At 58.9% G+C, this 24,162-nt stretch overlaps 2 protein-coding genes across 5 annotated transcripts in view; one reads left to right on the top strand and one right to left on the bottom strand.

The window, feature by feature from the left end:
* The window catches only part of MAPT (microtubule associated protein tau), a 112,761-nt gene extending 111,379 nt beyond the window's left edge, over positions 1–1,382 (bottom strand). The window contains exon 1 of the mRNA XM_044999230.1: positions 1,118–1,382. The gene's annotated coding sequence lies outside the window, so the exon portion shown is untranslated. The remainder of the gene's footprint in view (positions 1–1,117) is intronic.
* A 1,832-nt stretch (positions 1,383–3,214) lies between these two features.
* SLC25A39 (solute carrier family 25 member 39) lies at positions 3,215–21,499 on the top strand. Of its 4 annotated transcripts, none has more exons than XM_044999620.1 (12): positions 3,215–3,399; positions 9,951–10,059; positions 10,746–10,805; positions 12,853–12,897; positions 14,890–14,999; positions 15,899–15,966; positions 17,110–17,234; positions 17,971–18,144; positions 18,752–18,861; positions 19,443–19,524; positions 19,853–19,933; positions 20,046–21,499. In XM_044999620.1, exons 1-12 carry the CDS (start codon positions 3,367–3,369, stop codon positions 20,162–20,164), a joined length of 1,116 nt encoding a protein of 371 aa, XP_044855555.1. In that variant the 5' UTR covers positions 3,215–3,366; the 3' UTR covers positions 20,165–21,499. The 4 variants fall into 4 exon arrangements, with proteins under 4 accessions (XP_044855555.1, XP_044855553.1, XP_044855554.1 ...); XM_044999618.1 differs by lacking the exon at positions 3,215–3,399 and adding an exon at positions 4,608–4,745; XM_044999619.1 differs by lacking the exons at positions 3,215–3,399; positions 12,853–12,897 and adding an exon at positions 4,608–4,745.
* Positions 21,500–24,162: the final 2,663 nt, after the last annotated feature.

Here is a 24,162-nt window from a genome sequence, read left to right as displayed (position 1 = left end):
TCAACAAGACCAAACAGTTGCCTACATTGCATGGGCAACATTTCTCAGGGCTTCAGTTTCCCCTCAGTCTAATCAGCAGATCACACTCTGCTCCCAGAACCAGGAAAGGAACCCAGGAGTCCCGACTTCCACTCCCCTCCTGCTTTTGTTCGTAGGCCACACTGGGGCATGATCTGAGCAGCACATCTATGGAAGCAGTAGACCCCAGGAGAAGCAAAGCTAAAGAGATTTTCCTTCAAACCAAGGAATGTGTCAGCCTGTGAGATATAAACATAACTAGCATGCACTCTGGGATGCCAAATGAAAAGCAACATGCATCTAAGGACCATCCCCAATATCATAACATATCAAAACAGTGAACATCTTCCAGCCTTAATTTCCTTGTTCACCTCACTGCTCTATCTATTCCTCCCAATCTCATATTCAGCTACCCTACCCAGGCAGTCTGTATTTTAAGGGCACCAGATGCCTCTGCTTTCCCAGCATGCTCCGCTGTTTGTTTTTAAAAAGCCTCAGCTGGCTGCCAATGCCTGCTTTTCAGCTCCAAGAAACATGCTTGTTAGCAGCAGATTCCTAATCTCCCTTCTGCACCATGAATGGGGATAACACCCATCTGCTAGCCTTCAGGAGAAGGGGAGGGTCCGTTCCACAGCCCTAGCACAACAAAAGTCTAGCTTGTTATGCACTGACTTATCCCCAACAATAACTTGCCCAGTCAGGCAAACCTACAATCCAGAGCTGAGACCAGCACCCCCAGGAAGGGCTTCCATTCCCACTCAGCAGCTGTAATCATTAGACACGGCACTCCCAGGGCTCTAACAATTAGAGGACCCTCTCTTGGAGGTGGGAAGAAAGCTAAGGTGGGAGGCTATAATGGAAAGTGTCAGACACCTGGGTCTAACCGACGTCGTCAGCTTCAACTATGAGAAAAAGAACGAATATGCTCTGTAGCTCATTAGCAAAGCCCTGAGATGTGCGGGGCCTCTGTAAGTGCTAGTGTTACTCCTTCAGGAATAAGCAGCAAAGAATCCTGTGGCATTGCTGCTTTTACAGATCCAGACTTTACAGATCCAGACTAACACGGCTACCCCTCTGATCCTTCAGGAATGAGTCTTACCTTCTCAACGTTCCGTTTATTCAATCAAGTTCTGAGCACTTGGGAGCACACATGAGCAGGTCTTCCCCTCTCTGGACACACTGGCAATCTCCTCCATGTGTTGTTTTCAAGTATCCTTCAAACAAGCGAATGCTGCACCCTGCTCTGAAGGGACAATCCCCATTAATCAAAATATAAACAATAAAACAAGTATACACACCACATCCAAATTCGTGTCTTAATATGCCGTTTTCCAGTACAAATAATTTAAACAATTACAATCGTTCCAAGGGCCTCACAGTCACTTAAGAGAGGCCAGAAGTATGATCTAGTGCAGAAGTTCTCAAACGGTGGGTGAGGACCCCAAAGTGGGTTGTGACCCTGTTTTAATGGGGTTGCCGGTGCAGGCTTTAGACTTGTTGGGGCTTGGGGCTGAAGCCAGAGACGGTGGGACTCCGGTGGGCTCAGGCTTTGGCCCCCCTTCCTAGGGTCGTGTAGTAATTTTTGTTGTCAGAAGCGGGTCATGGTGCAATGAAGCTTGAGATCCCCTGATTTAGCGGTTAGGACAGTGGTGACTAACAGGAGGGTCAGGCCCATAGATTTGGCATATTCATTCTGAAAGGCAGTACAAGTGGGTGGATGAGATTCGGTGCCAGCATATTAGGAACCCACCTGAAGTGACCTTATGCAGCCTCTCAGTTACTTTATATGTAAAATGGGGAAATGATACTTGACTCTCTCCTGGAGTCAGGATACGAGGCCTTACCAGTAAGAAGGGTTGTGGCCTCCATAGAAAACAGGAGTCAGTCAGTAGAGGAGATGAGACTAGAACCTATTTCCTCTTGCAGCCCCTTCAGCCTAGAGCTCCATTTTGGAGGAACACCAACTCCGACATCCTTCTTCCCGAAGTTCCCCCCTTCCCAGGAGGCAGAAGCTCCCTGTGAATGGGGTTTGTGTGGAGGAACAGGAGGGGGAGCGAGAGGAGCAGGCACTGAGACTCGCTGGGGTTAGTTTACTTTGCTTCCCATTGGGTGGAGGTTCAGAGCAACTTCCTTCTTTGGCATGGGGTGTGTTAGTCACAGTTGTGTCGAGTCAATTGCTCTCTGTCTGGCTGACTGTGGTGTACGCATACACAGGGTGTGTGGAAGTCCCTCTGCCATGCTCTGGGGGATGCGGGCTGGCACGCTGAGGTGTTGGTGTGTAAATCCTGCTGGTTCTGGCAGACCCTGTGGCCTGTTGTGTGTTCAGGAGCTGTGAATTCCTCTCCTCTGTGGCATGGTGTGTGGTAAACCTGTCTCCAATCACACTCTGTGATACATCTGTGGATGAGGGGATGTATGTGTGTAAACCCCTTTCTCTACAGAGTGTGGGTGTGAGCAAGATCTTTGATGTGTGTGCTGGGGTGTAAACTCCCTCTGTCTCAGGCACACTCAGCAGGGTGGGTGTGTAAATCGCTCTGTCTTGGGCACACTCAGCAGGGTGTGTCATAGGTGCTGGAACTAGGGATGCTACCACACACCCTGGTTTAAAATGGTTTCCATTATATACAAGGTTTACACTTTGGTCCAATGGCTCTCAGACCCCCCTCCTCTCCCCACTATAAAAATTGTTCTAGCGCACCCAGAGTGTGTGTAAGCCCTGCTGTGTCTGCACACTCAGCAGCATTGGTGTGTGTAGGTGTGTAAGCCCTACTCTATTTGCAAGCCTTGGGTGAGTGTGCCAGCCTCACTATCTCTGGCACACTCATCTGTGTGCATGTGTATGTAAGGCCCCCTGTCTCTGGAACACTCAGCCGCCTGTATGTGTAAGGCCCGCCCCGCTGTCTGCACACCTGTGTGTGTGTGTGTGTAAGCCTCACTATCTCTGGCACACTCATCTGTGTGTGTGTGTAAGTCCCACTTCGCTGTCTGCACACCCGGGTGTGTGTGTGTAAGCCTCACTATCTCTGGCACACTCATCTGTGTGTGTGTGTGTGTAAGTCCCACTTCGCTGTCTGCACACCCAGGCGAGAGTGTGTGTGTGTGTAAGCCCCGCCCTGCTGTCTGCACACCCAGGCGGTGTGTGTGCGTGTGTGTAAGCCCCGCCCCCGGCCGCGCTGCGCCTCGCCCCGCCCCTTCCCGCGCTGCCCGCAGACCGGAGCGGAAGCGCCGCTCGCTGCGGCCCAGCGGGTCCGGCCCAATCCAGCCACCCTCGGGGCGGCGATCCCGGCCCCCGTGGCCCCCGATGGGGGCCTTAAAGGCGCAGGCACCGGCCTCTCTATTCGTCGGCGGATGAAAAAAATCACGTGGCTGAAATGGTCAGAGGTGAGGGGCCCGGGGGGGGCGGGACTCAGGAACGGGGGGGGAACCCCCGGAGCGGGCGGGGGACAGAGACACACAAGAGCGGGGGGGTGAACGGGGGGGGGCCGAGGGGAGAGACACAGGAGCGGGGGGGAGACACACAGGAGTGGGGGAGGGAACCTGGGGGGCGGGGGGGAGACACAGGAACGGGGGGGGCGAGGGGAGAGACACAGGAGCGGGGGGTGTTGGGGGGGAGATACATGACTGGGGGAGGGAACTGGGGGGACGAGGGGAGACACACCGGAGTGGGGGAGGGAACCGGGGGGGAGACACACAGGAGCGGGGGGGGCGAGGGGAGAGACACAGGAGCAGGGGGTGTTGGGGGGGAGACACATGAGTGGGGGAGGGAACCGGGGGGAAGAGGGGAGACACACCGGAGTGGGGGAGGGAACCGGGGGGAGACACACCGGAGCGGGGGAGGGAACCGGGGGGAGACACACAGGAGTGGGGGGAACACCTGGGGGGCAGGGGGGAGACACACAGGAGTGGGGGGAACACCTGGGGGGCAGGGGGGAGACACACTGGAGTGGGGGGAACACTTGGGGGGCAGGGGGGAGACACACTGGAGTGGGGGGAACACCTGGGGGGCAGGGGGGAGACACACAGGAGTGGGGGGAACACCTGGGGGGCAGGGGGGAGACACACAGGCGTGGGGGGAACACCTGGGGGGCAGGGGGGAGACACACAGGGGTGGGAGAGACAAGGAGCAGGGCGGGGGAGCCCCGCGTTCAGGAGACACACACACAGGAGCAGGGGGTAACTCCGTGAGGGGGACGACACACAGGAGCCAGGAGGGGGTAACCCCTGGGAGCAGCATGGGATACACAGAGAAGCAGGGTGTGGGGAGCGGCTGCAATGTTAGATTGGAGGGTACTGGGCGCCAGGATGCCTGGGTTCTATTCCTGGCTCTGGTGCTGCCTCCCTGTGTGGGCTGGCTGAGTCACTTCCCTGCTCTGTGCCTCAGTTTCCCTATCTGTCAGTTAAGGGTGACATTGCCAGGAGGGGGGAAGGGGTTAATTAATTTCTGTCCGCAAAGGCTGCTGAGCCCCAAGGGTGCCAGGAAGTCTGGGGGACTCACCCGTGGGCACAGGAGGCTGCCGGTGCCACTCGTGGGAGCGCTGGGCTGGCTGTCCCTGTGCAGCTCCCATGCTGCTCTCTGCTTGGCTCAGCTCCTGCTGCTGATTGGCATGTTTGTGCACCCAGAAGAGCTGAATAGTCGGCGCTGGGACTGCAGTAGCTCCATGCCCAGCCCCACAGCAGGGAGAGCCTGGGGTGGGGCTGGAGGGGATGCTTCGGCTCCTAGACCCCAGGTGAGGAGCTTGTTCTGTGGGTGGGGGTAGAGGTGTATTTTAGCCTGAGGAGCTGGAGGCCAGAAATGCGAGACAGGCTCTTAGGCCCCAGGAGAAGAGGACACAGCCTGGGGGCTGTGTGCCTGGCACAGTGTAGGGGGAGGGGTCCTAGACCCTAGCAGAGGACCCAAGGACAGTGGGAAGGGGGGGGCGGTGGGAAAGTTACAGCAACTAGGTTGCTGGGGGCCAGGAGTGGAAAGGCAGCAGTAGCCCAGGGACCCTGGAGCTGGGAGCCAGGAGGATCCCTTTCCAGACTCCCGGTGAGGAGGTGGTGCAGTGGGGCGAGGGGACCGCAAGGCCCGGCCCTGGAGCAAGGAACCCACTGGATTTTCTCGTAGCCCCTAAGAGAACAGTCCAATACGATACTGTGAGGAGCTGGGGTCCGGGAAGAGAGACACTGATGCTAGACCACAGGAGAGAAGCCAGTTCAGGGGGGGAAGGGAGCAGGTGGCATGTGGTGCCCAGGTGGAGATAAGGGGGCAGATTTGCTCCTTGATCAGAGTGATGCTGACTGTGGAGTAAACATTTCATGTTCTCTGGTTACTTATGCTCTTAGTTCAGACCAGCTGGATTGCAAAGTTCAATCAATTAATTATTATTTATTATAAGTGCCTCGAGGCTCCCTTATAAGCCCTTTGTAGCAGGGACTATCATTTACTGTGGGTTCATTCAGTGCCTATCGCACTGGGGCTCAGACCTGGTTGGGCTGTAACAAATGCCTATAACCACAGTGCTAATCACTGTGCACACACTTAGCAATGCCTGTGCCTGTCTCCCTCCTCCCCCCACCCCCCCAACTCCCAGTCCAAAAGACAATTGTTCCCTGTATGTTGCTCTCACGGGGAGCTGCTGTGCCAGGATTAGGGGAGCTTGGCTGGGTAGCCGAGGTTTAACCTGCTACAGCAGTGCCCCGGGAGTGCACACAATGGAATGGCCTCGTCTGGTGCACGTATGGTCTCGGGGCTGCGTCCGCACTACAGACTTCTGCCAGCGTTGCTCTGTTGGTCAGGGGTGTGGCAGGCAGAATTCTAGCACGGATGCAGCTTTATAAGCAAAGCTCCCCTTTTACTGGTGTAGCTTGTTTCACTCCTGGGGGTTGGTTTTACTTTACCAGGAAAAAGCTCTGCTTCTGCGGTATAGTTGTGTCTGCAGCAGGAGCCTTTTGCCAGGATAGCGAAGTGCCTCGTGTGTAGACGTAGCCCCAGTTACGCACATACAGGTGTCTGCAGGTCACGTACTCCATAACCCTGTTGTTCAAGCAGAAGCAAACAAAGCCTTGCCATGAATCCTTCTGTCCCCTCTAAAGCTGCGACTAGGCCAGGGTGAATAGTGGGACTTCTCTATGAGCCAAGGATTGGTGGGGAGCACCACTGCCCCCACACCACTGCCTTTTTCCCCCCTCCCCTCACTTTAAAAAACAGAAAAGAAACTTTTATTTTAAAAACAGCCCCACTTCGCTGCCATCACAGAGGCTGAGATTTCAAGTTCCTGATCCCAACCTCATGGAAGTCAGTGGGAGACCTTGCAGTGGCTTAACCGGCTTTGCATCAGGCCTAAAATGCACAAAAGGCAGAAAATCCCACCGTTAAGATCTCCACAGCGTCCTCTTTAGTTATATGTAATGCTGCTTTATCCCAGGCCTTGTCGGTCATGAGCCCTGTGTCATGTTTGCGAAAACACCTAGCGCTTTGTGGGCGCTACCAGAGACACGTAATGTGCATAGCTTGGGAGCGCTCGGATTGAACACAGAGGTGCAGGTGAAGCTATGTAGGGTGGTGGCACTGCCTTATTTCACTTAACTGACACAGAGGAGCCTTCCTGGGCCAGCTGGTAATAATCTGTGGAGCTCCACTGGAGAGCCACTCCATGAAGGCTGTTAGTCTGGGTTTCCCTGTTCTGTTCTCCCCGGAGATGCCTGGGATATGAGAAGCCAGCTGATTTCTTCCTGCCTCTGACTTCCATGCGGGTGATCCTGATCCTGCAGTGGGCACTTGGCTGATAATGAACTCTGGACAGGCTTCTACAGTGCCAGTGGGGATGAGACCTGGTTTGTTTGTCAGTAACATCAGCAGGTGAGAGTCGCTGACACGCAGGGACTGGCGATGAGGAAGAAGGGGCCATCTGTAAAGAAACTGTCCACGTCCTATCTGTGGAATCTCCTGCATTTAAAATCTTAGCCCTACCATGCCCGGCCATGTCACTGCTTGCACTGATTGCTACACCAGCTTTTACAGACACATCAGTGCCTTTCTAATAGTAAACAGCTGGCCAAGGTCATGCTCACTAGGAGCACTTTTTCCTGAGTTAAGGCGCCTGTAAAGGGCAGCAGGTCAGACCCTAGGGGGAGGGAAGCAGGAGGCTATGTGTAAGGACTCATTATATTGGCCCAAGGCAGGTGGCATAAAGTCTGGGCTTCCAGGAGATCAGGATGACCAAGTGGGGAAGCCTCCCTGTGTCCTGGAGAAGCCCTGTGTCCTGCTCTGCTCCCCTGTTACATGGATGGAGGGTGCTGTGTTGTGGCATATATGACTAGCAGGTGATTAAGCCAGTTAAGCGTTGCACTCTCCCCAGCCTGGCATAAGGTGTGAGGGTGTTGGGGGTAGCTCACACGGATGAAGTCTGCGTGTGGGCGGGGAGCACAGAAGCCCCTGTGCTGCAGTCACTGGAGAACGAGTGGCCCTTCATTCCAAGTACCGTGATGAGACCCTGGGGCAGCGGTTCTTAACCTTTACCGCAGCCTGCACCTCTTTGGTTCTCAAAATAGGTTCTCGCACCCCTTAGCAAAAAATCATTGAAGTAGGCCAGTTCCTGAAACCTAGAGATATTTTTTTTGTTAGTACATTACCGTAATCGTTAAAAAAAATCTTTAATGTTAATAAATACATAAGTTTGGTGAAACAAAGTAGTTGTACTTCCGTGCCAGTGCTTAATTTGTGTTTTCGATGATTTACCTTCTAAAAAAGTCTGGCATGTCTCGCACCCCCAGAGAGGGCATCTCGCACCCCCAGGGGGTACGTGCACCCCAGGGTAAGAACCACTGCTGTAGGGTATTACCCCATCTAAGCGGAGGTCCTAGGACATTACTTCCTTTAATCCTACAAATCCAGGGGGGGGACGAGCAATGCACGACTCTCGCAGTGTGCATGGTACCCGCAATAGGACGGCAGATGCCAGGACCTTGCTTAGGGATCGAGGGCGCCTCTGTGGAATTCTCTCTATCAGGTGCTTGAGCCCTATGCAAAAGTGCAGCGTAATTATCACTGAGTCACTGTAAGGTTACATCAGCTTCCCTCAGGCAGAGGGAACTAGGGCCCAGGATAGGGGAGCTCCCCTATAGGGAAGCCCTAAGAACAGGCAAGCAGAAATTTATGATCTGGAATCGTGATTTGAGTTACCAGTAAAAGCAACTCCCAGGCAAGGGGTATGCTTGGGCTGTAGGCAGTGTGGCTGTGCTGAGCAGGGAACGCCGCTTGGGGACAGCATCCAAAAGGAACCTGGAACTAAGTAGCCCTAGGGAAAGGTATGGAGGGTACCGGAAATGAAATGAGAACAAAAGTTCAGGTTAAATACACACAAGGGTATTTTCCCCCTGGAGGATGGTGGAAGTTTGGAATCGGAAAGCACAGGCTGACTCCGTGTTGCTGTGTTTCGGAGCTAGTAGCTGGAGCTTATGGTGGCTAAATGGGGTTAGATCCTGAAGTGCAGTGAGAGGGGAATGTAGTCTGGGCGCAGGGCTGTGAGGTAGGACTCCGGGCTTCCATTGCTGGCTCTGACACTAGCTTCCTCTGAGGTGTTAGGCAAGTCGTTTCCCCTCTCCACGCTTCATGTTCTGGAACATAGAAGCAGCAGGCTAGTGCCTTGCCAGGTGTGGGGCTGGTGGGAGGCTTAGTTAATGGCCATAGAGCTGTGGCTCTCAGCCTTCCCAGAGGACAGGACCCCTTTCAAGAGTCTGATTTGTCTTGCATACCCCAAGTTTGACCTCACTTAAACAACTTGCTTACAAAATCAGACTAAAAAATACAAAAGCGTGTCAGCACACTGTTACTGAAATTGCTGACTCTCGCTTTGACATATCATTATAAAATAAACCGATTGGAATATAACTATTGTCCTTGCATTTCAGCGTATAGTATATAGAGCCGTATAAACAAGTCTGTCTGTATGAAATTTTAGTTTGTACTGGCTCTGCTAGTGCTTTTCATGTAGCCTGTTGGAAAAATCAAGCAAATATCTAGGTAAGTTGATGTACCCCTGGAAGATCTGTTTACCCCCAGGGATACGTGTACTCCTGGTTGAAAATCACTGCTGCAGAGGGCTTTGCTGTTCCAAAGTACTAAGTGTTGCCATTCCTGCAAACATGCACATGGTTGAACTGGTCCCCATGTCTGAAGAAAGACTCCTGCCCGCTCTCCCTAGCACTTCTGGGCTGGGCCGGGAGGGAATTAGCTATTTGGATTAGGTGGACGTACACCCCTGTTACCAGTTCCCTGGGACTGCAGGAGGGTTCCTGGGGACTGCACCTTGCTTCTCCACATCGGTTGACTTTGCACCACCCAGCCCCTCCTTCCTGCGTTGAGGGCACGAGGCTCCTCCTCACAGGGCTGCAGGCCTGCTAGAGGAATGGGAGAGCTCCGAGCGTTTGACCCTGCTTCCCTTCCAGTCCTTGCTGGGTCTCCCCTGCAGTAGCTCCTAATACTGGCTTCTTAGGTTCATTGCCTCAGATCAGGCCAGGCCTGGATCCAGCTGTGGTGCTGGCAGGATTTATCGGCACTGCACCTGGTGCTGTCTCTCCCCATTGGGCGGACGATTATATAAGCAGCACACGCGAGAAGGAGCCCCACCCCTTCTGCCGTGCCTGGATAATGCTGCCAGCGAGGGGTGGAGATTCGGCCAGCATGCCGAGGCAGCTGCACAGGGCTCTCTGGGTTTGACCCCAGGAAGGCAGGGATGTTGGGACCTCTCAGACCTCACTTGCTCAAGGGGCACTAATCTCCCTCCCAAGGGCCGGCGGTAACCTGTCTGCTCTGAAATGCCGCCTCCTTGGGGCTCACCCAGCCAGCGTACCAAGGGAGCCGATGGCTCTAGCTGGAGTCTTCTGGGATGAAGCTCGGAGCCTGGAGACAGCATTGCCTGTAACAGCGCCACTGCCCCCTTTGTGTCTCGCAGGTGGGCAGCATGATGTCTGAGAACACGTCAGTGAGCCCCGCGGGGGGCATCACCCCCCTGCAGCAGATGCTGGCATCTGGGACCGGGGCCCTCTTCACATCTCTCTTCGGTAAGGGGTCAGCATGGGGCTGGCTGAGCGAGGAGTGGGGTTGGAGGGGCAGGCTGCAAGGATTTCTACACGAGTTCAGGGTATGCACGTAGGGAGGTCGGGGGGCGTGCACGTGTAGAAGGGGATGGGGATAAGTGTGCAAAGGGCAGGTGAGCTCATTGTTCTGAACTTGGGACAGTCTCTGGGGCTTCTGCTGATACAGCCATGGGCTCTTCCACTGCTCAGCGTCCCTTTCCTCGCTGCCCTCCCCCCGAATCCCAGCTCAGCTCCTTGTGTCTCATCCCCCGATTAAAGTTTCTCCCAGAAAATCTGGCCTGGTCATTAAGAGGCTTAAAACTCCTTGGCGAGCTGGACTCTGGCTGTTTGCTGGGCACCATGGGCTCCGCTGACCCTGGGCTCCAGAGGGAGGAAGAGCAGGTTCTGGTCCCAGCTCTGGGAAGGAGGGTGGGTTCTGGTGGTTAGAGCGAGCGGGAGAGGAGCATGGACTCTTGGGTTCTACTCTGAGCTCTGCCCACGCTCATGCTGAGCCCCCGTTTCCCTGTCAATATTAAATCCATTTCCAGATCTGTCTTTCGGGGGGAGGCACTGAGGTGTATTTGCTCTCTCATGGATCAAGCACTCTGCGCCACCCTTTTGCCAGCCGCCCTACACTGGCCCCAGGTCTAAGTAGGTGCCTTCTCTTTCAGTGACTCCCCTGGATGTGGTGAAGATCCGGCTGCAGGCCCAGAGGACGCCCTTCTCTAAAGGTAACTAAGTGCCCAGGGCAGAAATCGTGCCTTCTCGCCGCAGCTGGAGGCCAGGTGGGTCGTCTCCGAGCCCGCGACCGCTGCGGCAGCGAGCCCGGAATGCGGTAGCTCAGGCCCTGGGTTGTTTCTCTCCCCGGCTTTGCCTGGCAGGTGTCTGTGAACTGCAGCAATCCCAGTCCCCTATACAGCCCCCACGGGGAGTTGTGAGGAGGAGCCTCTGCCTGGCTACTCAGTCTGGGCAGGGACTGCCTGCAGGCAGCAGAGCAGTGAAGATCTGTTGTGGTGGTCACTGGGATTGGGGCCCCCCTGATGAGGGCATAGGTTCAGCAGAGGGGGTCTGGCAAGGCACCCTCAGGCTGCATCCCTCTTCCCCCATTTGGGAGCGTCTTTCCTAGGCCCTCTCCCAGAGTCCCAGTCCTGACATCCTCCCCACCCCCCAACACACACACACACACACTGAACCTGTGCAGCTGGCCTGAGTGGGATCAGCGTTCCCACAACAGCACCCCCGTAGTGTGCCACCCACAGGGGGCTAAGAGCATCCTGCCTCCGGGGTGGGAGCTGGGCTCACATCTGTGTGGCCTTAGGGGAGAGGGGACATGGGCTCAGGTGTCCCATAGGGCCTCGGAGCCAGTGTGTTGCGGGGAGCTGGGCTGGGATGTCCTGTATGGCCCTGAAGTGGGTGGATGGGTGGGTTGGTGGGGTGCCTGGCACATGTAAAGGGCTCCACAGCGCCAGGGACTGGTCATTAGCTGTTGGCCGCTAGTGAAGGCAGGAAGTCCGGCTCCCTCCTCCTGGCTCTCCCCTCCCTTCCAGCCTGACAGGAAGGAGCCCGTCCCAGGCCTTGGCTTGTCCTGGCCGCTGCCCTGCGGGGCTGCTCTGCATTAATCACCACCAGCCTGAACTAACCCTGGCTGACGGTTCCAGGAGCAGCCAGGCCCTTTCAAGCCTCAGCAGGAGTTTGTCGCCCACAGACTGCGTGAGAATCCCTAGCCCGGCCTCTTGCCTCCAGGTTCTTTTTTAACTAGCGAGCCAGGCCTGGGACACCTGCACGGACTGTCAGCAGGGGGATTTCTGTAAGGATTAGAGCAGGGGCCTGAGGGTCAGGACTCCTGGGTTCTGCTCCCGCTGCCTCCCTCTGGGAGTCACTTCCCCTCCCTGTGCCTCAGCCTCCCTCCCCCCAAGCTATAAAACTTGGGAGCAGAAAGTCTGTTTGTTTGTGAAGCACTTTGGAAGTCTCATGTGGAGGGAACTAGTGCAGGGATCGGCAACCTTTGGCACGCAGCCCATCAGGGAAATCCGCTGTCAGGCCGGGATAGTTTGTTTACCTGCAGCAGCCGCAGGTTCGGCCGATCGCGGCTCCCACTGGCTGAGGTTTGCCGTTCCAAGCCAGTGGGGCCTGTGGGAAGCAGCGGCCAGCAGATCCCTCGGCCCGCGCTGCTTCCCGCAGTCCCCATTGGCCTGGAACAGCAAACGGCAGCCAGTGGGAGCTGCGATCGGCCAAACCCGCAGACGCTGCAGGTAAACAAACCGCCCCGGCCCGCCAGCGGATTTCCCTGATGGGCCGCATGCCAAAGGTTGCCAATCCCTGGACTAGAGAGACAGCAGGCTAGTCTGGTGGAACGGGGTCCCTTGGAATCCGTATGGGGCTGCATTCAGGTGACTTGACTGCCAGAGTCATGCTGCTAAATAGATCCTGGACATTCCTGCGACTGCTCAGCTGTGGGGGGCTATGGAACAGATGTTAAGAGACGCCTCCCTGTTGTGGGCAGGCGAAAGTGACTTGTGTTATCGGGGGGGTGGGGGGGAGCATTCTCAGATCTCGTCCCAGCTCAAGTCAGCAGCCTCCCCCTTTCCAAACCCGAGTGGCTTGCCCCAGAACAGCCCCCACATCCCAGCTCTCTGCTGATAGCAGGGCACGGGCGTCCCTGCCTTCCCAGACCATGCACTGCTAGCACCCACCTTCCCCGCCCCTGAGAGCTTGGCCGCTGCCAGCAGGGAGGGTGTCCCCGCCTGTTGCTAAATGTGTCCCTGTTGTGTGTTTCAGTGTTGTCAGTAGAGTGTGTGCCCTGGAGCGTTCACCAGTCCAAATGTGAGTATCTCTGGGTATTTTCCTTTCGCCCTCTTCCTGCTAACAGCCTCCCGTGGCTGCTGACCCTCGACAGCGCCATCCCACCCCAGGGAGAACCTATTCCCCATAGCTGCAGTCTCCAGAGCGGGGCAGTGCAGGGCTCTGTGCACCCTTGCTCACCCCACACCATCTTCCTTCCATCCCTACTGCAATGGAGTCTAGTTCTGAGTCTTCTGGGGGTCAGGTGCTGTCTGATGGTTAGAGGAGGGGGCACTGGGAGCCGCAACCCTGGGTTCTGTTCCCAGCCCTGCCACTGACTGACTCCATGGCCTTGGGTAAGTCCCCTCACCTCTGTGCCTCCCAGGCATGGAGGTAGTTGAGACTGACCCCGCAGGCTGTTTGTCATGAGGCAGGTGGGGCCTGGGAATGGTTCTCCCGTCCCTGGAGACAGGACCTGGGAGTTGTTGGCTTGCTGAGTCGTGGCTGCGTTAGGGGCCTCTGGATTTTACTCTCTTCCCCCTCCCACCCCATGGCCCATTCTGTAACCACCCCGCTCCTGGCATAGCTATGCAGGACAGGGACACCTGCGATGGGAGGGGCCCCCTTGGGCGTATCCAGCCTCTGCTGGTTCGAGGGGAGTCTCTTCTGCCCGATGATACCTCACAGCAGCCTGTCACGTGCCCTCCCCCCCCCCCTCAGTATCCCCCCCCCCCCCCCCCCCCCCCCCCCCCCCCCCCCCCCCCCCCCCCCCCCACACACACACTGAAGGGTTACTAGCGCTCTGTCAGAAACACGTGCTGGAAGCTGGCTGTCCCAGGCCACTTGGGGGTTCAACACTAGCCGGTTCCCCTGCAGGAGCACACGTGGGCCTTTCTGTCCGTCTCTCGTCTGTCCTCCCCTCCGGCTGCCCTGCTGCCCGCTTGGATCCCTGCTGAGCCTAACCTGCCGCCCGCAGTTATGCCCTGGGCATGGAAATCAGACTGGCCCGTAGGGGTGGCTGATGCTGGTTGTGCTGCCATCTAGGGATGCTGATTTGGTGGTGGGGATGGTTCTAGCGAGGTTGCCTACCTTGTCCCCACCTGCCTTTCCTTTGCCCATCTGGCAGCTTCCCACACCAGGCTCCCGTGCCCACTGCTGCCTCTCCCCCCGCTAGGCTCCCATCTCTGCTGGGCTTGCTCTGAGGTCCATCCCTGGGGCGACTGTCCCTGGCGTTTGGCAGAGGGCTGCTTTAATCTGGGTCTGGCTCTCCGGCAGCCACTAGGTACAGAAAGGGATTTGAATGGGATTCTGGGGAAGGGAGCCAGGCAGACCCCAGGACGCCTCATCCAAGCCCTCAGGGTGACAGGGCTGACGCTGACTCGTGGAGGCAGGTGGCCTCCTGCCAGGACGGGCTGTTAGTGCAGGCTGACAGGACGGCTTTAGGGTGAGCGCATCAGGGGAACGTGATGGAGTCGGACAGTTTCCCAGGACTCGCCCTTTTTGCCTCGCCGCACTTCTGCTCTGGTGCCTTTATTCTGCATGACAGGATTGGGGCAAGTCCCTGCCTGCGCCTGCCCCCCCACCCAGTAAACGTGCCTGTGTCCCAGGCCTGTGGTAACAATGGCTTGGGGTAGGCCTGAGGCCTGGCCACCCCCGGACCCCCTGTCTGAGATGAACCTTGGCCTGGCTGCTCCAGCTGTCTACACCCCCGCTGACCTGTCCAGCTCCCCACAAGCTCTCCCTCCCCATGGCTGCCTCGTCTGCCCAGCAGCACTCCCACTCCTTGCTGGCAGGAGAGCAGGGGCAGCACCCCATGGGGCTCAGGGAGACTGAAAGAGGAGCAGAGTTCTGGGGGCGGCAGGGAACGGGGCAGAGAGGAGCTGGCAGGGCCCTGAGGGGTTCAGCCCTGCCCCCCTGCCGAGGGTCCTTGCAGAAGGAAAGGGCAGAGCCTGGAGCAGGGAGGGGGTTTGGGGGTGGGGAAGTGGGCTGGGCGCGAGTTTAACCCCACTCTGTCTCCCCTGCCCCCTCCCACAGGGAAATGCTTCGTGTACTGCAATGGGCTCATGGACCACTTGTACGTATGCCAGAACGGGAGCAGCTGCACCGCCTGGTACAAGGCCCCCACCCATTTCACCGGCACCCTGGTGAGGCTCTTCTCCTGCCGGGGACCTGGCTGCCTTGGCGGGGCAGAGGGGAGCCAAAGCCAGTGCAGGGTCAGGCCGGTGGCTCAATGGCCAGGCTGCATGCGGCAGTTCGGGCACCCTGGTCTGAGACCTGCTGGGCCGCCTGGCAGGGTGATTGGGGGTGGAGAGCAGGCCGGGTGCACCAGTGTTCGGAGCAGCTTCACCCACCCCACTCCTAGGTGGCTCTAGCTCTGTGGAGGGGAAAGGGTTAATGTGTAAAGGGCCTGCCTGTCCTGTAGTGCCCCTGCTGGCCAAGCGTGGCTCTGCAGAGGCCTGACTCAGTTTCCCTTTATCTCAGGGCTCCTTAATAAATGCCGCACTGGCTTTCTCATGGCTAATGTCATGCCTGGTTTAACCACAGACCCTTCAAAACAGTCCTCAAAGGCCCCAAACAAAGTCCATCACCACGACACCAGTTCATCCTCGGCTCGGACGTCCCCAGCCAGTCCCGGAGCGCTAGCCAGGGCTCAGCCTTGTACCCCCTGCTCTCCTGGCCCACCCCTGCCATGGCTTCCGCTAGCAGCACCTGTTCCTGCCCTGGGTTGAGAGAGCTCACGGGTGCCTTCCATCCCCTGCTTCTGTCTTCCCCTTTATAAGGCCCAGGTGCCTGCCCTTAAGCCCAGTTGGGGAGCAGGTAGCCAGACAGCTGTACTGTCCCCCGTCCCCTAAGGGGCCGGGCACCCTGTGATGAGGGCTAGGCTGGAGAAGCAGCAGAGCTTGGAGTGAGAGGAAAAGACGCGGCCCCTGGGTGGGCTCTGGAGTGGGAATCTGGTCTCCCTTTCAGGCTACAGGGCTGCCCCTAGCATGGGGGAAGCCTCCTCCCCCTACTCTGTAACCCCCTTGTGCTCTCTTCCTTTCAGGATGCCTTTGTGAAGATCACGCGTTACGAGGGCATTCGGTCTCTGTGGAGCGGCCTGCCACCCACCTTGTGAGTCTGGGCACCGAGTGTTACAGCCCTTCCCCGCTGCATGCCTGCTCTGGGGGGGTCAAATGCAAATACCTGGGCCCCCCTGCCTGCGGTGCTAGCTGGCTGTGCGCTCCCAGTCTTCCTGCAGGGCCCACACAACCCGGGCGCTGGCGCTACTGGTAGCTCCTGGCCTTTGCCCTGGGGTCTCTGACTGCAGGGGGCGGGAGTGGGGGGTGACTGACCCAGAATCCTTGGTTATCCCTGGACTGCAGACTGTTTGCCTCCCCAGACCCCCTTCCTGCCTTTTCCACTCCCTCTCTGTAAGGGAGTGTGCCTGCCCTCTATCACCCCCCTCTGGCCAAGCATGGCTCTGCAGAGGCCTGCCTCAGTTTCCTCTGAGGCTCCTTAACAAACCCCGCAAGGGCTGTCTCACAGCGAATGCCACCTCTGTCGGGGGCGGGTTTGACAACAGAAACTGCGCAAAAATTCTCCACAAAGCCCATCACCACAACACAAAAGTTCATACCCAGCTCTGGTGTCCTCAGCTGGTCCTGGAGCTCATCACCTGGCCCGGCCCTTCCTAGCCAGAGCTCAGCCCATTTTTAGCCCTCCCTGGCTCAGAGAGGTCAGCAAGGAAACCCCCTCTGCTGCCCTCCTTGCCTTCCCTGGGTCACTAGCAGGGTCTTCGTGCTCCTTGTAGCTGGGCTCTGATCTTAGCCAGGCTGAGAGCTGTCTGGAGACCAACCTTCCCCTGCTGCTTCTCCCCTTTATAAGATCCAGGTGCCTTCCCTTAAGCCCAGCTGGGCAGCAGCTAATTAGTCCCAGGTGCACTGGCCTCCCCTCCCCTGCTCCCTCTTAAAGGGGCCAGTCACCCCGTGACACTCCCCCAGACAGGCACCCTTCGCCCTCTGACCTTTCAGGCAGAGCTGTGTGCATGTGGCGTTTTGACAGGCTCCTCTGTGTGCAGGCAAACGGACCCTCCCACACACCCCCATTGCTCTCTGGGAGATGGGTCCCACTGCTTTGCTGGAGAATGGGAGGGGCCGTATCAAGGCCCAGCTGGGATGTGTGGGGGGATAATGCCTGGAGCAATCTGCCCCCCCACTCGGCATGGCGCGTGACGCGAGTTGGCGGGTGATGCTGACGGGCCCCTCTCCTTGACAGGGTGATGGCGGTGCCGGCCACCGTGATCTATTTCACCACCTACGACCAGCTGCGGGATTATCTGCGCTGCCGGATGGGCCGGCAAGGGCCCCACGTCCCCCTGGTGGCTGGTGCCCTCGCCAGGCGTGAGTACTCTGCGTTCAGGGTCCGTGTACCTTGCAGCCTCTCCCCCCACCCTCCCCACCTGCTCCTCCAGCCCAGGGGTAAAGAATCATTCCGAATGGACAACGGCCTGCCTTGTTTTTTAGCAGCGAGGGTCATTAACCGTCGGCACAGTTGGCCCAGGGTGGTGAAGCTGGATTCTCCGTCCCTGGCCGTTTGTAAATCAAGAGCGGGTGTTTTTCCAAGAGCCCTGCTCTAGGGATCGTGGCCTGTGTTATGCAGGGGGTCCGACGAGCTGATCGCAAGGGTCCCTTCTGGCCTGGGAATCTCTGAATCCCTGGGCCCTGCGCGTCCATGGTTCGATCACACCTGGATCAATTCACTGCTCTGTCGCGGACTCCCTTGGTGACCTCACGCACAGCCCTGCCCCTCCCTGGGCTTCATTTCCCCAGCTCCCTGCAGTGCGAAAGGCTCAACCTACCCCCTGCTGCACTGAATCACCGTGAGAGCCTCATGCTGGGATGAGCCTTAAGCTGCTCTCCCAGGTGTAACGTGCTGTAAACAAGAAGCGATCCCAGCAGACAGCTCCTTGCCAAACCCCATGGGCCAGTGCCAGGGCTGGCCCCCCTGGACTCCTGCCCCACGTGCTCTCACCATTCTAGGAATTGCAGGTGACTGGCCTGTTTGCACATGGGGGTGAGAGAGGCCTGGCCTTGCTGCTGGCTTGTCGGTAGCTGATGTTCTGACTCCCTCCCTCAGTGGGTGCGGTGACGGTGATCAGCCCCTTGGAACTCATCCGGACTAAGATGCAGTCCCGGCCGCTGAGCTACCGCGAGCTGCGTGTCTGCATCCAGTCCTCGGTGGCCCAGGACGGCTGGCTGTCCCTCTGGAGGGGCTGGGGGCCCACGGTGCTGCGGGACGTTCCCTTCTCAGGTATACCACACCGAAAAGGGGTGCTGGGGACGGGTGAGGGGGCTGCGGGCCGCACTGGGGCTGGTCTCCCCCACCTGGAGCTGGGCCGTAGGGAAAGGTTTGGCCCAGGACAAGAATTCCCTTCTTGCCATCTGCAGTCGGTGTCATGCCAATAGCAGGGGGCTGCCTACAGAAGGCACTGACGGGCCACGCGCCAGTCCCTATCCCTTCTGTGCATCTCTTGTCCAGGGCAAAGTTTTTTACCCAACAGTGGTGACTCCAGAGCGAAGGATTTTCAGACCCCGTCCCCACCTGAGCCGGGATACCAGTTTGGTGGGTCTCAGCCCAGTTCCAGGGCCCTTCATGCCAGGAAAAGCAGCCTCTCAATGGGTACTGATAGGCCTGCCAATTTGGCCAGGGACCTCCCATCTCTCCCGTGTGCTCGCTCCAGTCAGGGCTGGGCTGGGCAGGGGAATGTTTGCCTTTTGCCGTATCTGCTCTGGGGCTGATAGATTGAGGAGGTCAGTCCCCAGGGCTGGGGCTCAGTGCCAAAGGGCAATGCCCCAGGAGCAGCAGTGGAGGTGGCTGCTGATGCTTCTAACCCGTGGCACTGGTGTGTCTCTCTTAGCTCTCTACTGGTTTAACTACGAGCTGGTGAAGGAATGGCTCTGCCGTCAGTCCCGGCTTGACGAAGCCACTTTCATGGTCAGCTTCACAGCTGGGGCCGTCTCGGGGACTGTGAGTATGGGAGCTTGTTCCTGCCTGGGGGATCCAAGTTTCTGCCTGGGTTTGAAGGGAGCCCGTTGGGCTACCTCCGTCTCCAGAACGTTGGGATTCTAACCAGGGGAAACAGCCCTGCTGGAAGCAGAAGGGTTTCAGGGCATTTTATTTGGGTGCAGTTTATTTGAGGGTCAGCTGTTCCCCTCCTTGAAATGCCGGGACCTCGGATCCAGCAGCCTTGGCCAGCTTGGGTCCGGATAGACCATTACTGGTTTTCAGATGCCTTTGCCTGTCCCTGCACAAGGCACAGGCAGTACCTGCCCCAGAGGAATGTCTGCGCAGGGACCAGCCTGGAGTAGGGGGATGCAGTGGGAGCCGGGGGGTTGTTGTTACACCAGAGGCCAGGAGACTCGGCCCCTCGTGGGCGGAGGTTCTAGCCTGCTTAGGACAATGGGCGGAGGAGGGCTGAGCGCTCGGGGGGCGGATGGTAGGGGCTGATTTCAGCATCTCTTGGCATGAGGGAGAAGTGCTGTAGTGGGAGACACTGGGGTCCCCAGCTGTGGCTTGGGAGTGATGGGCAGCTTCTCCCCTTCCTCCAGGTGGCTGCCGTGCTGACGCTGCCCTTCGACGTGGTGAAGACCCAGCGACAGATTGAGCTGGGGGACATGGAGACGCTCCGAGGTGAGGGGCTCCTGGGGAGCCCGGCGGGAGCCCGGGAACGTGGGACTCTGAGCAGCCTCAGCCTTTGGCTCCAGCGGAAAATCCGTCTGGAACGGCCCATCCGGGGGGGCTGGCTCCTTTCGCTGCCCAGAGGGGGAGCTGTGATTCTGCACACACAGGACAGAGGCAGGAGGGAGCGATGGCTCCTCTGGAGCAGACACCCAGTGTCCAGCTGCTGCTCATGCCCTGGGGGGAGGCATTGGAAGGCGGGGCAGACCCTTCCCGAGGGTGAGTGGCGGGTACCAGCACCCCCTTCCCCTCATACCTCCGCTTTGCCTTTGCCCCGCAGTGGCTGCCTCCAAGTCCTCATCCACCTGGCTGCTGCTGAGGAGGATCCGAGCTGAGTCTGGCACCCGTGGGCTCTTCGCAGGTAACTAGAACGGCAGCCGGGCCGGCTGTAGGATGAGGGGTGGGGAGCAACCGCATTTCCAGGGCTGCCAGCTAGCGGGAGCGGGTAACGCTGCTCTCTCTGCCTCCCGCAGGCTTCCTGCCCCGCGTCATCAAGGTGGCCCCGGCCTGCGCCATCATGATCAGCACCTACGAGTTCGGCAAGACCTTCTTCCAGAAGCTGAACCAGGAGCGACAGCTCAGCAGCCTGTGAGCGCCAGGGCGGGCAGCGCCCCCGCAGTGCGGCCTCCAAACTAAGCACACCGTGGGCCAGAGCCAGGCAGAGGAGCCAGCCCCTGGCTGGTGGGGGAGTTCCCCAGAGGTAGCAAGCGGGAGGTGACTGCAGAGATCAGTGCTGGGATTCAGCTGCCGAAGCCAGGGCCTTTCATTTCATCCAGCCCCCTTTCCTGGGGGCCACGGGGGCGGTTCTGCCTCCCTACCTCTCAGCTCCTGCTGAGATCCACTGGGAACGGACCTCCCTGCTAGCAACAGCTTCTCCCCCCAACATGCCCTGTGCCGGGATATGCAGCGTCCAAGTGCCTTCTAGTCTCGCTCGCTCCTTGTGTTTCCTGCATCCACCTCAGCGGGTTTCCCGTCTGCCTCCCTCGGGGGCGAGCTAGAGAGGCTGTCAGAGCAGCGTGGGCACCATGGTGCTGCCCAGCTGAGAACGGTCAGGCCTCACCTCCACCCTCCCTTCCCAGCTGACACATTCGTGGTTTGAACGCTGCCGGGGGCCGCTCTCCAGCCTGTGACGAGCCCCCCAGCGGCGGGTGCCCTGCTCCTGGCATCTGATTGCGCTGGCCCCTTGATGGGGGCAGAAATCAGCTGTGGTGGGAGCGAGGGAGTTGTCCTCTGGCGAAGGCAGAGGCCCCCCTCCCTGCCCAGCCTGGTGGGGAGCAGATCAGCCCACGCGAGGGGATCCCCTGCGTGAATTGACTGCCTCCCCAGGCCACGCCCTGCCAAGGACCAAGAGCCTTTCTCTTCCAAAGACTTAGAGCGACTGGGGCAGGAAGGGCAACAGCCCCTCCTGCTCGGTGTCTCTCCACAGCTCTTCCTGCTGCTGGCTGGGTTGAGCCCTGGGATTGGGTCCTAACCCACCTCCTGCCCTCTCCACACACCCCATTCCCCTAGGCCGCCTCCTGCGGGGCAGCAATACAAAGGACCGTTGGGCCCTGGACTCCAGGCCAGTCCCCCCTAGGTAGCACCATGGTGTCTTCCACTCAGGCCTTCCCCATTCCTGTCTGCCCCCGGGAAGGCAGAGCTCCGGGGCTCAGCCCCCCAGGCGGCCCATGCTCGGACAAGACACCTCGCTGCTGGTAATGGACGCCACCCACTGGGCCCCTCCAGGGCTCCACCTCCTCCCTGCTGTTGACAAAGGTGTGAAATCTCTAGGGCAGAGATTCCCTGCCGAAGCGCCCCCCTCCTCTTAGGGTCAGTAGCCGGACAAGTAGCCATCCTCCTTCCTGTTGGTAACGCACGTGCCTGCTGGCTGGTTGCAGGAGTGGGGATTCGTGCCGACTTCCTTCAATAAAGGACATTTTATGTGAAATTTGTGTCTGAAAACCCTCGCCCCACCTGCCTGTTCTCCCTCCATCACCTCAGCTGCTGGGGGGGGAGCAGCTGGGGGGGGGGCTAGGATTTGGCCTCCTGCAATGAGCAGCCATTGATCTCTGCTGGGGAGGGCTTGTTTGCATCACGGTGTGATTTGGGGGGGGGGTACTTCCTGTCACAGTGTCTGTGCAGGGTGGGAATTGATTGGTTAATCTCTGGCCCTTCATTAGCCAAGAGGCTCCCTGCCGGGGTCTCTGCATCCTGCCTGTGCCCCAAAGAGGGGAACTCCAAAGCCCCCCCTGTCCCTCGCTCTCTCCTCACCTGGCCTTGGGGCCCAGAGAGCCCTTCTGCCCAGGCTGCGCTGTGGGGTCTGGGGGCCGTCCCATCCTCCAGCCAGCTCAGTGGGGTGGGGCTGAGAGCATTTTTGTAAGACACTGCAAATGGGTGGGCGGGGGACACAGGGGTGTTTGTGCCTGCACTGGTGGGGGAAGGGGCTGTGGAGCAGGACACAACCCAGCACCACCTGTTTTCTGCTGCCATGATGCCTGGGAAGCGTGTGTGTGTGTGTGTCCTGCAAGACAGCCCCACTCGTGGGGGTGGCAATGCCATGCCCTTCCCTGCCTGTTCAGTGGGGGGTGGAGCTGTTGCCCACCCTGCCTGTGGGTTCTCAAGCTGTTGTCAGAGTTATGAGGAAATCCGGGAGGGTGAATAAACCAACACCCCACTCCCTGGTTCTCCACGGGGGGGGGGCTTTCTACCTTCAGTGGAGCAAGCCTCTCCCCTTTTCCAGGGCCAGACTTGGATCAGTGCCTGCTTCCCCCAGCCTTGCCCTACCCTGCCTCCAGCCAAACGAGGTTCAGCAGCAAAGCCGTGATACTGCCATGCACACCCCCCACCCTGTGGTGGGGTTCAGACCTGGAGGGGGCCACAATCCTGCTGGGGCTGAGGCTGCTTTCCACGGGGCAAACACACCTCGGGCCCTTTACACACAGGCATCCGTAGGAGAAGGCGGCCCAGCTTGTGGTTAAGGCACTGGGATGGGATTCAGGGGATCTTGGTTGTCATCTCAGCTCTGCCCCAGCCTCCCTGTGTGCCTCAGTTTCCCTGCTGTAGTGAGTGGGGTGATACCGCCTGGTCTCACAGGAGAGACTGCCAGTCACCTGCTCGCTGGGAAGTGCCTTGAGACCCTGGAGGGGAAGGGGCTAGGCCGGGGGGGAGTGCTTGGCCGAAAAGCAGGAGTCCCAAGCCCAGAGCTGGGCTGCTCTCTGCCCTGGGTGCGTTCCTGCTGTGGCCCCCCGTGTCCCCTGCTCAGCTGTAGATGCAGCGTGGCTCCTTTCCAGCTGCCCCCCCCCGGTCAGCTGGCACTGGGGAACGTGGAGCAGTGACGCCCCTACCTTGCCCCATGGTTATCCCTGCGGTGCCTGGTCGCTGGAGTCCTGACCTGCCGCTCTGCTGTATCTACACGGACCTCACCTCCATTACTTCCTGCCTGAGGTGAGAGTAATGCGAGGGGCTCACCCCCCCTCCCCCCTGCACACAGCAAGAGGAATCCTGGCTCTGCAAATGCCTTCCTCTGAGCAGCGCCCTGCTCGGCCCTGCTAACAAAGGGGGTTGAAGGCTGCTGCCCCAGGGTCGGCCCTCTCCTCTCCCCCAACCCTTGCCGGTTAGCTGCGCCTGAGCCTCGCAGAGCAGCCAGCGGTTAACAGGCCCTGAGCCTCCAGGGCTCATCCCCTCACCCCAGCTGCCTCCCAGAGCATCCGCCACCAAAGAGCCTCCGTTTGTGCCCCCAGCTGCGCTAGGCGGCAGACGAGCCAAAACCCCCCTTGCAGGAATGCCGTGGGCACCCAGGCAGGAGAGGCCCCACCCTAAGGCTGGGGTGGATCAGAGAAAACCCCAGGGAGGGAGCCTGGGTTGGTGAAGCCCCTGACCTGACACGGCGAGCGCCTCAGCTCCTTGCCTTCAAGCACTAACGTGCCCAGGTCCTCAGGCCTCTCCCTGTGCTCCAACGGCATCATGGGCCCCTCGCTCGGACATGCCCCTAGCAGGCCCAGCGCTGGTTGCAGCCGGCTTCGGTGCAGAGCCAGGCTCGCAGCTCTGGCTGAGGTCTTTCCGGGACAGCTTGAGCAGACGTCCGCTTAACCCCGGGAGGGTGGCGCCCAGCGGTGTAGCGCTAGGGTTAGGCATGAGGGCAGCCGCACCTGTACCTCCGCAGGCTGCTGGCTGCAGGGACCCAGCGTGAGAGCTCACGGGGAACCCGGGTTGCATTGGTGCTCAGCACCGCTAGCTCCCATTGACTGCAGGCCTTTGCGAGCAGTCGCACAGGGGCTCAGCGCTCTCTGAAAATCAGGCCGCAAGGCACCTTGCGGGGGGGCTTCTAAAATCAGGGGCTGCATCTGAATGGCTTGGCTGTGATGGAGAGGGGCGCGGTGGCTAGTGGCGGAGGAGCTGGGCACCTTTGCGCCAGGCTTGGAGGGTGGGTGCATGCGCCCACCTCCATGACCCCTGGGGCACCCTGCCTGAGTGGTCATGACTCAGTCTCACCGTAACGTCCCCCCGCAACTCCCTCGTTAGGGAGCCAGTTTCCATCAGCTACAGGAGCCCCGGCGGGTGCCAGGGCATTTTGTGTGGGCGTTTCGCTCTATCTGCGCTGACCGCCAGCTG

Source organism: Mauremys mutica, chromosome 25 (genome assembly GCF_020497125.1).
Source record: "Mauremys mutica isolate MM-2020 ecotype Southern chromosome 25, ASM2049712v1, whole genome shotgun sequence".
NCBI lineage: Eukaryota > Metazoa > Chordata > Testudines > Geoemydidae > Mauremys > Mauremys mutica.
This window is presented reverse-complemented; position numbering and strand designations above follow the sequence as displayed.

What these genes read in the sequence shown, in the direction of transcription:
- SLC25A39 (XM_044999618.1), top strand. Translation starts at nt 4,623, where the DNA reads ATGTTTGTGCACCCAGAAGAGCTGAATAGTCGGCGCTGGGACTGCAGT. An exon ending in GGCTGGTGCCCTCGCCAGGC is followed by an intron (nt 17,235 to 17,970) that starts GTGAGTACTCTG and finishes TCCCTCCCTCAG; the next exon opens with TGGGTGCGGTGACGGTGATC. An exon ending in CTGGGGCCGTCTCGGGGACT is followed by an intron (nt 18,862 to 19,442) that starts GTGAGTATGGGA and finishes CCCTTCCTCCAG; the next exon opens with GTGGCTGCCGTGCTGACGCT.